Source organism: Carassius auratus, chromosome 27 (genome assembly GCF_003368295.1).
Source record: "Carassius auratus strain Wakin chromosome 27, ASM336829v1, whole genome shotgun sequence".
Classification (NCBI taxonomy): domain Eukaryota; kingdom Metazoa; phylum Chordata; class Actinopteri; order Cypriniformes; family Cyprinidae; genus Carassius; species Carassius auratus.
In genome coordinates, this window is record NC_039269.1 from 13,880,171 (window position 1) to 13,896,599 (window position 16,429).

A 16,429-nucleotide genomic window follows, 5' to 3' on the forward strand; every position below is an offset into this window, starting at 1 on the left:
TATGGAAGTCAGTGGCAACCACCAACTGTTTGATTACCAGCAATCTTCAAAATATCTTCTTTTATGTTCAACATAATTAAGCAACTCATACATGTTTAGAACGATATCAATTTAAATCTGCTTAAATATGTTCTCAAAAGTCCTCCCTGTGTCCATCTAAAATATTCTTTAGAAATATCATAAATAAAAAGGTGAATTTCTTTGTTTTATCAAATAATTTTTGGCTGAATGAAAATATACTGTCAAAAGTTTGGGGCATATACTATATATATATATATAAATGTATTCTTTAAAACAAATGCAGCCTTGGTGAACAAAACAAAACATACAATTATAAAGACACTAACCTTGAGAATGACACAATATTTTCTCAAGACTTGTAAAACTCTAGCCTGCCACTTACTTTCCATTTACAATAAATTTAGATTTGATGATTTAACATCATGTGTGAATTGTACTGAATGTTACTAATAAAGGGCAGCTTGTGATATCATGACACTGAATTAAATTACTCTGGATTTTAAAATATGTTTGTAAGACTCATAAATAAGAATCGCAATGCAGGCCTACTTTGTTTATCTGTGGGAAGGTTATAAAGTAACATCACCGTTCGGCCAGTTCTGAGGTTCTCTCTGAGGCAGAGAGAGTGACTGTGAGATGGACTGCTAGATAACATAAAAGGGAATAATGGAGATGTGCGCAAGGTCTTTGAAAACTGCTGAAGGCCCGTGGTGAAATGAAGGCACTCTTGCTTGTGATTTGAAATGTTCAGGAAGCAGAACGGAGGGGCGTTGTCTTCCCTCACATAATGCGCTGAGTGGAATGCCAAACCTGCAGAGATGATCCAGAAGAGATCTGCATCCACAAAAAGGCACCATATCACTCACATATCAGAAACGCTGCCCCCATGTTTATACCCCAGCACTTTCATCTCACTCCGCATGCATCATATCACCGTGAGAAGGAGGAGGGATGAGACTGGGAGCACTGATATGGGCTCAACCCCCTCGCAATCTCTCTCCATCTCTTTTGCAATTGCATCATAAAAATGGGGGTTTTGCTGGAGTAAATTAACAAGAGCCCTTGATATGCAGATCAGCGCCTATTAATCAAAGAAATGAGATTAGGATTTCAAATGGGGATGAAGAAAGCCTCCATTATCTTGGTGGAGTGTCATGTTTAATAACGTGGAACGGCGCTGTAATTCACAGGCACGGCAGGCCCAGGAGGAGAAGACCAACCCTCGGCAGGCCCCTGCTCTGCGTCAGGTGACCCTGGAAGCTCGCGCTGGGGTGAGGGGAAACACTCGACGTAGAGAGAGGGGAAGAGATAGAAGGGAATCAAAAGAGCATGTTCCTATGGGAAAGTGGAGGCCCTGCTCGGTTGGCTTTGATGTTAAAGTGTCTTGCCGTGCTCGGTGGGGCCGGGTCTGCGCAGCACATAAATAATGGCTGGCTAAATGTAGAATCTGCTCACTCATGCAGCTGGCGAACTGACAGAACGCTCGCTGTGCATGTGTAAGGCATGAGGTGGATGCACAGGTTCATCCGCACACAAAGAAACATGCACATACTTGCACATAAACACATATTAACATTTCCGTTTAAAAGTTTGGGGTCAGTGTGTTTCCCCATCCCCCAAGAATTTAATCCTTTTATTCAACAAGGATGTATAAAACAGACAAATGTGACAGTAAAATAAGTCTCATATTTTAAATAAACGCTGTTCTTTTGAATTTTCTATTAATCAAAAAAGTATCAAGGTTTCCGCAAAAATATTAAGCAGCACAACCGTTTTCAAAATGGTTAATAAGTAATGTTTTTTTTTGTTTGTTTTTTTTTTTTATGTACCAAATTGGCATATTAGTATGAATTCTAAAAGATCACTGAAGAGAGACTGGAGTTATGGTGTTATTTTACATTTTAATATTTCACCATCTTTCTGTATATTTGATCAAAAAATGTTTTGATGAGCATAAGAGACTTCTTTCAGTACATGTGAATGTTTGTGCACATCTATGAAGGAGACACTTTGCTTAAAGAGAGATGAGAGTAAAAAGGCAAACAGATTTAATAGTTGATGTGGAATGTTCTATTAATAAGGATGTTTTTGCACTCTCTGAATGGAACATCGATAATAACTCACCGGATCATGCATGTGCACATACAGTCCTCTTCTTCCCTCCTTCAAAAAACAAGAAATTTCATTTGTTATACACAGATCTCAAAATAAATAAATAAATAAATAAATAATAATAATAATAAAGCTTGCTCTGACTGAGTTAAGTCATTTTAAGTTTTAGGATCATGATTTAATTTATCATAGATCAAATATATTTTAAAAGTTATCTCTCCTTCAGAAGACAGCATAGATTTTAAACTGCGGTTGTATTGCACGGATGTTCTTACACATTTAAATGGTTTTTGCAGTTTCAAGTTTAATAAAATATGTAACATTTATAAAATATTTATGTAACATAATTCAGTTGTTTTAATAATTTTTTAATATTTTTTAAAAATTTAAATTATATTAAGTATCCTTTTTAAACATTTTATTTAGTTATTTTATTGTATTTTATTTGACCACACACCTCTGATAGGTACTAAGAATATGCTTTTGTGAATGGTTAGCTAGATTATTTCCAACCTATTATTTAATGACAAATGAAACATTTTCTAAGTAAAACTAAAGAGTGCTACAATTATCCCTGCTCTAGCCTACTGCTAAGCTCTTAAACACGGCCTTAAACACTGAGTTGTCTCTCTGCCCTGCGCACAATTGATTTTGACAATCTTTTCGCCATTGGGAAAAACACATAACTCACTGATGACTGTGGGCCTGCACTCCTAGGCTCCTTGGGAACCACAAAAATTATGCTAGCATTAATGTTTAATATTGTGAGGGACCCAATAGATGCACATGTGTGCAAGGTCCTTTGTCTTTGTGTCAAGCGAAATGTGCTTCGATGCAAGGCAAAAATCATTTCCAATGGAGGACAAGAAGAGAGAGAGAGTGCTTCCCCTTGGTCACCTCATGGTGAATAATGCAGAAAGGGGGGAAAGATGACGACTGGGCCTGCACAAACAGACCAGGCCTCAGTAAGGCCAGGCCCACTGAGAGCTGACCCACACAATTTCCTTACATCTGCTCAGTGTATTGAAAACAACATTTTTGCAGTCTTAGAACTGCGATTATTGAGATGTATGTGTGCTCACTGCATGCAATCAGATAAGCATGTCTGCTTGCAGTATTAATGGGATAGTGCACACAGTAATAAAGTTACCAATAACAAAGCCATTATCAGCACACCTGTACAGCTTTCTGTGGGTCACAAAAAAACCCACACTCATCCACAGACCACCACTGCCTTTCCAAAATCAGCAAGTGCCCATGCATTGTTGTATTGCATGTGTGTCTCAGACTCAGAGCTTTTGTGCGACTGGTTTTATAGCATCCTCATTTAGGCGATACCCCCACTTTATATTATAGAATAGTATATAAGACAGATGGGTTCTCTTTCTTCCTTAATAAAGCACCATAAAAATAACCTCCCCTGCGAGAAACGTGATCAATGAGCAAATGAAACGGAGCCATGTGTTCTGACAAACTGATCTCTTAATATGTGCATTGAGCACATAAATAACATATAGAAGTTCTGCAGACACGTCTAAATGAAGAACTGCGCAAGAAGTCAATCTCAGCATATGCTAAGATTTAAATAAAAGATAAATACACATGAGTATTACCATAGTATTAAAACACATTTGTCTTGAGCGATGAATGAACTCTTTTGTTTGCTGCATTACTATGTAGGCTACATGTACCCCGTTTGGGTTTCCCATAATCGTGATTTTGTCAAGTGCTTCTTAATATTATTCAGGCCTTGTTGAAGTGTTGCATGTGTGTGATTTTTATTCTATTATTAACGTTTACTTCCTACTATATTTTATACCGGACAGCAGTACTTTTATTAAGGATCTTCTGTAATTTTGATGAAAACGTGACAAGTAAGACTATTTATGTCCTTGTGTTTTATTCTTCCTATAGCCTACATCATTTAACAAAAACAAAAGCATTACTAAAATGTTAATGTGGTCTAAGGTCTGCTTTCTTTAGATAAGGAGCACACTTAACAACGCTCCATCAACAACATCCTTTATGTGTGTGTGTTTGTGTGTGTATACAGGTCAGGTCAGGCCAGGTTGTGTCCTCAGCACTCTTTCTATAAAACCCTCACTATCCTAAGCAGATCTTCCTGCAGTCTGAACTGAAACACAATGACACCAGCACGATGACCTCACATTAGCCCTCCACCTCGCTGACACCACATCCGCCGGACCACTCTGCGACCGCTGCTGGAGATTCTCAGGGAAGCTGAGAGTGGCAGTGGCTGAGCTTTGCTAACCTTCTTGTTAACCCTCTTTGTGTGAGAAAACCGTACCGTACCTAAGCATCATCATCGGCGGTTCATTTGCTGGTACTCGGGGCATGTGTGATTACCAACAGGCGGCGGAGAGGAGGTCTCAGCCCCTCTCTGAGTGATTACTAATTACAGTTCAGACTGAGAGGGCGGCTTTTGGTGGAGGAAACTGACCCCAGCTAGAACACAACACCACACTAAAGTGCACAACAGAAGGAACACTCTGGTTTTATATGTGGTGAGAAAACAGAAGAGCAATGTAGTGACTAAGTTTTTAAGCTCCAAAACTACAATGGCATCTATCTATCTATCTATCTATCTATCTATCTATCTATCTATCTATCTATCTATCTATCTATCTATCTATCTATCTATCTATCTATCTATCTATCTATCTATCTATCTATCTATCTATCTATCTATCTATCTATCTATCTATCTATCTATCTATATATCTTGGAAGACCAAACAAAGCAGAGTCGCTTTCACAACGAAACACACAGCATCTTTCTTTGCGTGAACATTTGGGCGGTGTTATGCAAATCCTCCCACACATTGATGTAAACATTTGGGGGCATGTTTAAACAAGGATTTTTAGGAGGGTGTGGTTGACTCAACTTTTATAAAGAATATCTCTTTGGATTTGAGACTTTAGTCTTGGCAACTTTAAAGGTCTTTTTTATGCACCAAGAGCTTGTAACACTCCAAAGAGGAAGGAATTTTTTTTAATTGCATCATATGACCCCTTTAAACACAAAACACAAAACCTTCTGGCATCCTTTGCTGCTCTTTAAAAAAGTATGACCATCAAATTCTAAACAAAAGAATGTTGAGGGAGGGAGGTGAATAGATTTCTCATCTTCTTTTCATCTTTACAAGCACTCCCATTTCTGTCAGCCTGCATCAGAGACATTCGTTTCTTGCTCTTAACAAAGGGAGGCAGAGGAAAGAATGGCTGCAACTTAAAGTGACAGCAACATTAAAGGATGGCCTTCATCTGGCATCTTGCAGGGAAAGTGACATTTAGAGGTGCACCTTGAGAACTGTGTGTTTACCGCACTGGACTGTGGGATTCATAAAGAGTCGCCACGTTGATGGCACTGTGGGGAATGTAAACTTCAACTGGTGAAATGCAACCTGGGCACATTTTGTCAGATGAGTGACATGTTGGAGAGGAGCTTGTGCCGCCTTTATTTGAATGACAGACAGGTGAGAGCTTTCACATATTTATTTGGATTCAATGTATTCTTCAAACTGTATTAAAGCTGAGGCACAACCCTATACCTGTTCTGTGGAGATATGTTGCTTGCAAATAAAATGCTATTTTTGAGAAGCTATTAATAGAGCAAATAATAAAACTGCATTACATTTAAGAGGTAATTTGGAAGAGCACTGCAATTTTAGACATCTATAAAACCATCTAATTTTATGCAGGAGTCTAGAATGTTATAGTGCAAAATAGTCCGCAATTCCATGCTATTACCTTCCCCTGCAGTGAAAGGACATTTTCTCTGTTTTGACACATGTCACTCAGGTAACAGGGTACTTGCCCAGTATTTTTGGAGTAGGCCTTCACTTACTTTTCAGAGCTGGCTGGAGCAATTTTTCAGAAGTGTTCTCTCTACACCATTGATTTTCCAGCGTGACAGGTGTTCACTCTTGTGTGCCATTCACAATTGATTTGAGAATGCCTTTTGAATTCTGACTAAATGACTAACTTTGAACTGAGTAGCAAATACAGTGCATAATTGCAATTTAATATAAATGTAATGAAGTAAAATGAAAAGCAATTGAAATTCAAAGAAATTCACACACACACACACACACACACATTGCTGTGGGGACTTATGGGGACCTTCCATAAAATTCTATTACTTCTATACTGACCAAACAATATTTTCTATCCCCTAACCCAACCCTAACCTTAAACCTAAACCTACTCTTTACAGATAACCTGTTTGCATTGTTACACTTTCAGATAAATGTCATTTACTATTTTTTTACCCACATATTATTATTAAATCATGTAATTACTATTATGTATTACATTTCAATATATATATATATATATATATAGTGCCTTTCAGAGGTAAAATTCTGTCTAGGTTTAAGACCTGGTAGAAGAGGGCAGCTGTAGAGAAGGCAGAGTCTCAAATAAGCCACTCCCCCCAGCTACACTGTGATTGGTTGACCTGATCCAATGAGTGGTAAAATAAATGAAGTGTCACAGCGGGAGATTAGATAAATAAGTGAGTGAGGAGCAGAAGGTGGACTCGGGTTTATTTCAATTTGGCCAGATCACTAGAGCGTTGCAGGGTCTCAATCCCTAATGACCAGAGGGGGATGGGGTGTAGGGGTTGTACGGACTCTGTTTGGAGGAGGGGAGAATACACAGACAAATGGATCGGAGATAAAGGATTAAACACAGTCCTTAAGACAGTCACAATTGCCATATTGTGGATCAATGGATGACACATTTTTATTCAAATAGTCACAGTATATAATATATCTTCATGCTGTCGTGCCATCTATGTCTTCTTGGTAATGTAGTTCTGACAATAAAAGTTACTGAACAAAGCGATCAGGCTGAAGGCATAGCCGAGCACTATAAGTCACAGTCAGCATAGAGACGGACTGCAGTGTGAATGGTCACGATGAAGAACTGGAGCTCAGGGGGACAGAGAAAGAGAGTGATACAATTGACCGGGTTTTTATGTTAAATTATTATTCCATAAATAAAAAAGTCTCACCAGCTGAAGCGAAGTGAGGTAGTGTTTCCACCACACGGTCTTATGGATTTGGGGACCCAATGCTGCCAGACCACAGTACACATACATTACCACATGAACAAAAGAGTTTATGAGGCCAACAAGGAACGCAGAGGGAGAGAGAACATCTTTAGTAAATCATTCTCTGCCTTGACACTTCAGAACATATGGAACTCTGAATAAAATAGCAAACGTCCATGAGATATTATATCAGTTGCCTAACATAAAGACAATACCACATGCATTTCACAATACTTTCATTGTCCATTTCTGAAGCAATACACCATCTAGTGGTCTCAGAGTGCTACTGCACCTAAATCAACCCCAAAATGGAGAATCACATTAAGGAGCTGAACAAATTCTTAGTTGATTACAGTACATATAGTGGGGTCCAAAAACAAAAAACAAAAAAAAAAAAAAAATGAAATTTAGCATAATTTGAGTGAAAATTAACAAGATTTAACGTGATTTGACATGATCTAATCGACATCTTATGCTTCAATAGAAACTTTTGTGCTAGTTTAATACCAGATTTAAATTATATTTAAATGTTGTCTCAGACTTTTGGACCTTCAGCATTATAGTTTATGTTACCCAATGTTAAGAATAGTTCACCTTAAAATCCAAGATGTAGATCAGTTGAACAGATTTGGAGAAATTTAGCACTCCATCTCACCAATGGATCCTCTGCAGTGAATGGGTGCCGTCAGATTAAGAGTCCAAACAGCTGATAAAAACATCACATTAATCCACAAGTAATCCACACGACTCCAGTCCATCAATTAACATTGTGTGAAGAAAAAAAAAAAACTGTGTTGGTAATAAATTAATTATTAGGATTTTTTTTTACTTCAAATGGTTGGTTCAGGCTAAAATTTCCTCAGAACACCTGATGATAATGCCATTTACTCATTATGCTATACACATAATAAGACATTCATAAACAATGCTATCAAATATCAAAGGACTAGATTCACTTACTGTATAAGTTCATTGACTTTAGAGAAGTAAACCCACCAGCACACTCTGGCTATCTGCATGACCATAAAATCACACAAAATCAAAAGAAGCAATAATTATCATTTTTAATCTATTGATGCATAAACATTAACTTCTTGGGGGAAAATATAATCATTTCTATAAAAATAATGTGCTCATCCTCATTGCCAAGGGGGTTTCTGAGTAGTACACACCAAACTGTAATGTAAAAATGTCTTCCGCTTACGACAGTCAGCGGAAGTGAGAAAAAGGTGTTTATTACCAAAGGTGTTTATTGGAATATGGATATTTATCTAACAAAAACAAATGGATTCACTACAGGAGGCCTGTATTCACCCCCCGTAGCCATGTGAGGGACATTTTATAAAGGATGCAACAAACACCCGCTGACCCCCATTGAAAGGACTGGAGGGGCCAGGACAATTTTTGATATAACTCTGAATGGAATCGTATGAAAGAAGAGAGTCACATAAACCTTGGATGCTTTGAGGGTGAGTAAAACACAAGCCTATTTAAATTTTTGGTTGAACTAACCCTTTAAGGAGTTTGGGCTTTGTATCCTCCCCCAAAACAGAGAAGGCCTGCCAAAATCCCCTGGATAACTTTATTCTTTACCATCAGCTATTTTGAGCGTTGCACCACATTAGCTATTTAACAGTTGCTTTTTATGGACACTATCAATTAAGCCTAATTAATAGGCTGCGCAATCAATGCTGTTTTTAAGCCTAGTTTTATAAAGTAACCTTCAAATGACTTCTCAAACTTAGTAATAATGTTACTAATAGGCAGATTTCTTTCTTTCTTTTAATCTCAATTTAATGCTCTAATTACAGGCTGTAATTGTCTTCTCTGAAAAGCGATGCTTTGTTCACATTCTTAAATACATTATATGAGTTGACGGCTGGTTTTGTGGAGCATGTAGCTGGTTTGTTCCTTGTCCAAGGTGGTCAACTAGCCCTGTCCAGCATGATCAAGGTCTACCAGGTCAGTCCCAGCCCCAGCTTCTAAAATAGATCATCTTGGACCAACCTGGATGACCATAAATGTAACCATAAACCCAGTAGCTAGAGACAAATCATTTCCAAATTCAACAGCACAGTATCAGCTAAAGGTTCAGACAAGAAAAATGACACATGGTAGATGCTTTGGTAGTTATAATAAATGCTGATGTAGATTTATTTTTATGCAGCTCCTTGCATACAACTTTGGGTCATAAACATATTTCCTTAACACATCGTATGATCACATAAATACAAGGCAGTAAACAAGTAATACAAATAGCAAACTCTTGCATTCAGCACTCTTAGATATTCTCTTGAAGGAAGCAGGAAAACAGAAGTCTAGTGTAAATGACTCTTCTGCTCAACATCCGTATGCAGACCCCTGACTCAGGTTTAAAGTGCACACTTCATTAAGAGCAATGAGAACCCACTGAATTCCCCTTAAAGGTAAATATAAGGTCTGACACAAGAGCAGCTCCATATAGATAAAAAAGTAAAGTTTTAAGCTAAAATACAACAATTATCGAGAAAACAACAACAACTATCTTGTGTGATGACTATGTTCTTGATGTGAATGCTGGATTGGTTTCTTTGGTGCTCTGGTCACATCTGAATCACCTGTGATGTTATTTTTATTTTGATGATAATGATGATGATGATGATGCACATGTTGGTGCTGATGATAATGCACATGTTGATTATGATGATGCTCATGATTATGGTGATGATGGTGAACAGTTACAGGCCCTGTATGGTTAGTCTTATGGTTGTTCACTTCTTTAGGTTTGCTTTTGTTGTTCTCGAAGCCTTCCGATAGGGAGGAGTTTGCATGTAACTGGAAGAGAATTTCAATAAATGTTTTTTTTTTTTTTTTTTGCAAACACTTCATAAATGCAGCACTTTCTGAAACTTGAATATTTTGACTCACTGAGCAGTTGCATATATTTTTGTGGTATGTGGCCCTGATGGCAGCTTCTATATAAGGGTATTGAAGGAAGCTGTAGGGCAGGACAATGTGGAAGGTGAGATGTCCACATCTGTGGAGAAAGGAAACACTAAAGAATGACCATGATATTGAACACAGAAAACAATGCTTGAGATAACCTTCATATGAGTACAAAACTCTAAAGAGACACTAGTAAGACTGGACATATTTCAGGATGGATTTAGAAGTGTGTTTAGCCCATACCTGTCATATACTAAAAAATCATCCTTGTCTCCCTCCAAGATTTCCCAGACGTTGTTTTGCAGTGGGGTCTGCTGATACACAGGGATGCCCTCTGCCGTCCTCCTCTTCAGCTCCCAGTACATGGCCCTGGACTGTGCGTCCTGCTCATTGACAACCAGGAACGATATGTTAGCCAGCTTGCCACGGGCCAGCTTGTCACGCAGCTTTCCCAACCTTCCGAAACACAAGCAAGAGAACACAAGCAGATTTAACTGACTGACCACAGCAACACAAACCCTGAAATTATATTAGAAATATGGAGGGCCATTATACAGATTGGCTGTAATGTCTGTCCTTCACATACATAGTATTTTTATCATATATTTTTATTAATTTGATAACGTTTATATACTGTAATTTGTATGATTACGTTTGTATAATACATTTTGCATAGTAAACAGATTTAAAGGAATAGTTCACCCAAAAATTATATTTAAAAAAACCAAACAGAAATACATTCAACACGAGAACGACACTCATACAGGAATAAATGATGACAAAATTATAATTTTTGGGTGAACTATCCAATTAAAAAGTGTAGAAATTAGGTCTCTTTCTAATGGTTTCTTTTCTTGCTTGCTAAAAATCTCTAACTAGGAAAGGCATCACTTTGAAGAATAAGCCAGTGAATTGCACAGCACCAGATCTCTCACCTGGTAGCCTGCGTGAGACAGAAATGTCAGCTCGCTTTAAGAAGAGCCACAACAACTACATTTCCTAGGAGGTCCTGCATCGGAACCTCGTCATCGATCTCCCACTTCGGAGCAGGCTTACAGATTCTGGAGCCATTGCTTTCCTTCTCCAGAAACAGCGGTGAAGCCCAAAGCAGAGCTGGAAAAGCAGACAACCACAGAGCCCAGAGAGCCTGCATCATGCCTGCTGAACTTCACCCTCCGCTATAGCTGCAAACAAAAACCACCAGTCAAACTAAAATACTACACAGTCAATTACTTTGATGTTTTAGTTAGTTTTACATTCATTTTATCCCATTCATGCATACACAAAAAACTCAAGCTCAACCTCAAGCTGTGCCCCTTGGCCTCCTCTGGGTCAGAAATAAAGAAAATTAGGGTAAGTTGTCTGGTCCGCATTTTTAAAGGCCTCAATCTGGACAAACCTCCCCCTAAACAAACAGAACAAACCAGTAAAAGATAGGATCGGGGACTGGTGGACTACAAAGTGGTCCAAGATAAATATGAATACAAGATAAACACACTGACTGATAACAAACTGAACAAGATTTTTTAAAACTAATTTTGTCATACCTTGCCATGGGGTATTACCATTAAATCAGCTCACTTAATATACAAATTATTAATATACAGTTATAGCATGAAGTAAAGAATGCAATAAACATTATTGGATTAGATATGTTTTAAATCTACATCTAAAGTGTCAAAATGCTGTTTTAACACTGCTGCAATGCTTTGATTGACCTTCTGGATAGTTGAGGTGACATTTGGAAAAAGATTTAACCATAAATTGATGGAAGTTCATTAAAGTTGTATTTGGTTTTCTTTCTCCCTGGCAGTTTTCGTTACTGTTTGCTTGAGCTAATCATTCAGTGATCACATCACGTGAAAAACAAGTGCATGGGTAAATTGACTTTCCAGTGGAGATGATGCAATGGATTCAGTGACCAGTGTTTTCCAAATACTGTATAGCTAATACATAGTATTATTACAAGTAATTCATCATAGATATTAAAATCCATGTGACTAGTTGTCAGTTCATTATTTTCCCCTTAACATCCACATGACCAAGGGTCTCAGATGTGCACACATGCTAAATAAATGTGAAAATAAAGTAATTTTTTTCTGGGTTGGCTCTTAATACACCAAAGGTAATCTGAGATTTACTCTTGATGAAACATTCTTGTAAGATCTTACACTATCCCACGGGCAGAGGAATTGATTTTAGTTTTGCAACCAACAGTGTTTTACCCTTGAAATGACTGGGCCAAAGTACACTCTTTAATCAATGGAGTAACAAACAACCTTCAGTACAGACACGAGCGCCAACACATAAGTGGACGGGTCCCACGAGCACGAAACATTCAGTGTTTTTCCTCTTTTAATAAAACTGGTCTCATTTAATTAAACTTGTTTAACACTAAATGTTCCTCAAATAGCCGTAATAATGTTTTTTTTAAATGTTTTTGTAAACACTTCCATAAAAAAATGTTAAAGACAACAAAAACTGTTGGTTACCAACAATCTTATGTGTTCCACAGAAGAAAGTAAATCCAACAGTCTTTGAACAACATGTGGGTGAATAAAAAAAAAAAAGTTTATTTTTGGGCGAACTATGCCTTCAAGACAAACAGTTGACATGGATCCATCAGAGAGCTGTTGAAATAAAACTGTACAGACGGGTGGCAAACATGAACACAAAAACCAGAAACTCTGGTTTGCAGAAAGACAGAAGTGTATTATTCAGAACAGTTCCCTTCCGTTTGGCAACTGCATGAATCATCTGTGGTGGCTCTATAAATATGTGCTATCTTTTGGGCTACTAAACTCGTACACCAGATTTACATCACTTTAAAACAGCAATATACCACTTTATAAGAAGTGACAGAAGTCTTGTTTGTCAGCTTCCTCTCACAGAAACAAGCAAAAACATTTGAATATCTTTGTCTCGGTAGCAAAAATCAAGTTTAGAGTGATAACATTTGGTTTTCAGGGTACATTGTTATGATTCTGCGAACAGCTGAAATTTCAGTTTACCTCAATTTCCTTAAGATAGGTAACATTTAAGGGATTCCAACTACACAGGCAGATGCAGCACGTCCAAAATAGTTCATTTGTTAAAGAAAACACACACTAGTTAGTGAATCATCTCCAGACTGTTGTGGTATTTATGCAAATGGTTTCAAAATGCAATGACAACAAGCCAACGTAACTTAACCCCGTAAACAAACATCTTCTGCGAGTCCCGCCTTCGGCTGATTTAACAGTCAAGCATCGGCGCGGTCTCCTACAAACCCAGCGTCTCAGGTCATGACTCCAATCAGTCGTTCATCACTCGTCACGTTGCCCTCCGGACTGTCACACGCTGTTATGATGCCCAGGCCGAGCTCTGCCAGTTCGTCCTGCATACTCGTGGTCACCATCATTTTGGGCTCCAGCCGATTGCAAAGCGTCCTGTAAGAAGGTAAAGGGTAGCCCAGTTCCCTTAGGTACTCATATCCTTTAACCCCCACTGCGCAGCGGATTTTACGGGCTGTCAGTAAAGTATCATGGGACCACACGGCTCTCCGAGAACGCTTGGCCAACGTAAGGGCGCGTATCTGATCCTCAAACAGGAACACCTGTAGCCCCTTCTCTATTTTACTCAGTTTGTAAAGACGTTTCTTCATCTCCTCTGCCTGTGTAACAAAGAAATGAGAAAATGTGCTTTTTCTTTTAAATTGATTATGATTTATTAGAAGGAATGTTACCTCTCTCTGTAGTCTGACTGTGTGTTGCTGTTGCTGCTCCAGTTTGGTTTTATAATGCTGGCAGAGAGAACAGGGTCGCTCCTCGTCTGTCCTCTGAACCCCATCCTCCTCTGAATCCACAGGCGGCTGTCGACGGGCATATCCATGGTCCCCCATGTTCAAGTCCTTTTCCACTACATTACATAATATAATATCTTCATTTGCAGCACACAAAGTGACCTTAAAGGGACTGTTCGTGCCCTAAATTTTCATAATTGTTCTTTATGACAATGATTTGCATAGAAAATAACTGTTTAACCCTTAGAATGCGTAATGGATGGATGTCTTATTGAGATACTGAATATTTAACACTGTTGAACAAAAAAAATATATATACACTTAAACTATTACGTATGTCTGGGCACTAGTGACCCTATGATCTTTTACATAAAATACAAAATAAACAGAAAATAGACATTCTTTTACAGATTTGTTTTCTTGTCATTTAGAATACTATGAAGGTGGATGTCTAACCTAAAAATGAATGAGGGAAGGACGGTGGATGACTTCCCGGGTCCACTAAAGACCCCATGTATTCATTTAAGGGTTCAACTTTCATAGGACACCCAGCAAATGATTTAGAATGTCATGAGGATAACAGATAATGATAATTATTTGTTTTGTTTATTCATGCCTTAATATATACCAATAAATACACTAACACAACAGTGTTTTTTTATGTTAATTTTCAGTGAATTGGCTCAAATATGTGACAACGGACCACAAAACAATTCATAAATCAAATGTGTATATTTGTAGCAATAGCCAACAATACAGGGTCAAAATTATCGATTTAGTTTTATGCCAAAAATCATTAGGATATTAAGTAAAGATCATGTTCCAGGAAGATATTTTGTAAATGTCCTACTGTAAATATATCAAAACTTAATTGTCGATTAGCAATGTGCCATTGCTAAGGACTTTTGGACAACTTCAATGGCGACTTTCTCAGTATTTAGATTTTATTTGGCACCCTCGTATTCCAGATTTATCTCGGCCAAATATTGTCCGATCTTAACAAACCATGCATTAATTTAAAGCTTATTTATCCTGCTTTCAGATGAATCTCAATTTCCAAAATGTCCCCTATGATTGATTTTGTGGTCCTGCATCACATATAAAGAGTAGGGGACTAGGGGGAAAACAACATGGGATAAAAGCATTAAAACATAAATTTTCCTCCCCTCTAATATTTTTCCATCACCTTGTCCCCTTGAGGATCCGTCCTAATAACTTTACCTGACTCATTTTTAACAGGTAGCACTGGTTGAGGGGTGACAGGAGAGGGAGGATCGGGCACATTGAACAGTGTGGGGATCGCGTTGGGTTTGAGTTTCCTTCCCCCTGCTGGTGATCTGGCGATCTCCTCAAACTGGCTTTCTTCAAAGTGGTCCTGCAAGTCACGGAAATGAAGCTTTGTGACAAAAGCACACATATACGATTACAGAGAAAGGAAGCCAGCAGAATGACTGTGTTGTTGTCTTTTGCAGAATGTAATACTCGCGTGCTCTTCACTTGCCTGGCACAGTCTGGAGCAGGGAGTCGGGACAAAATCACGCCGACAGTTTACAAGCCACTTTTTCATGCGCACGGGGTCTTTCGGGAAGCGAAAGAGCTGCTTTCCGATAGTTGTAGAGTTCGAGCAATTTGGAGCGGAGCATCCACCCATTTTTATTTAAATTCGCCAAATGTTTAACTTATCATCTGGGCACAACAGCGGTGACACGTAGCGGACTGCTAGCAGATGATTTAGCAGGTGTATTATTAAAAATACATTACAATTCAGAAAAATATACAGCAGTTGTTTTAGCAAACGCACGCAGTGACTTTACGGACAGCCTCTGTAATGCACTGAGTATAAAATACGATTTCTTAAGACGAATATGTTTTTCTAGTAAGTGAAATGTGGAGTTTGTTTGAGCCAAAATGGCGTCGGTAACTTCGATAGGCTACTTGATGACGTGTTTCTGCGAGTTGACTTTAGATATGCCTGTACAAAATTCGTTCACATTAAGCGCACATTGTGGCCAATGATTGTGACAAAGGGATAAAAATTAGCGAATTATTTTTCTTATTTTCATGAACCATGGAAACAAATGTTTAAATGGCCTTTTTCACACGTTCCTTATTCAAGTCTAGATTCATATTTGATTACATTTCATTTTCAACTGGCATGATATTTTTTTTTCAGTAGCCTATTATTGAGTTCAGTAACAACAGTTAAATACAAAACAAAAACTACGTAACCGGCCCAGGAATGTAAAAGAAAGAACAAAGCAATGCAGTATAAACATACATTATAGATAGATAGATAGATATAATTTAATTTATATTTTTATTTATTAATTTCTCTTAATCTGTCAAGTCCATTTTAAAGTAATTAATATTATTTAGGTAATTGATTATATTTTCATATGTACTTCTCTCTCCAGTCCAATAGGGAGCGGAAACGCGCCTTATGCCAAATATTCGTAAAACAGAAGAAAAAAACCGGAAGTATACAAACTCGCACTCTCACATGTTAGACGAACG

At 38.0% G+C, this 16,429-nt stretch overlaps 1 protein-coding gene and 1 pseudogene across 1 annotated transcript; both read right to left on the reverse strand.

Annotated features, from left to right (window-relative positions):
• Window positions 1-9,328: 9,328 nt before the first annotated feature.
• Window positions 9,329-11,592, reverse strand: LOC113045565 (selenoprotein Pb-like; annotated as a pseudogene).
• A 975-nt stretch (window positions 11,593-12,567) lies between these two features.
• si:ch73-382f3.1 (THAP and Tnp_P_element domain-containing protein) lies at window positions 12,568-15,968 on the reverse strand. The gene is made up of 4 exons (XM_026205994.1): window positions 15,417-15,968; window positions 15,137-15,290; window positions 13,859-14,031; window positions 12,568-13,786 (listed from the first exon to the last, which is right to left on the reverse strand). The coding sequence occupies exons 1-4, from the start codon at window positions 15,564-15,566 to the stop codon at window positions 13,412-13,414; spliced, it is 852 nt and encodes a 283-aa protein (XP_026061779.1). The 5' UTR covers window positions 15,567-15,968; the 3' UTR covers window positions 12,568-13,411.
• Between the last annotated feature and the right edge of the window lie 461 nt (window positions 15,969-16,429).

What these genes read in the sequence shown, in the direction of transcription:
- si:ch73-382f3.1 (XM_026205994.1), bottom strand. Translation starts at nt 15,566, where the DNA reads ATGGGTGGATGCTCCGCTCCAAATTGCTCGAACTCTACAACTATCGGA. An exon ending in ACCTGTTAAAAATGAGTCAG is followed by an intron (nt 14,032 to 15,136) that starts GTAAAGTTATTA and finishes TATGTAATGTAG; the next exon opens with TGGAAAAGGACTTGAACATG. An exon ending in CAGTCAGACTACAGAGAGAG is followed by an intron (nt 13,787 to 13,858) that starts GTAACATTCCTT and finishes TTTGTTACACAG; the next exon opens with GCAGAGGAGATGAAGAAACG.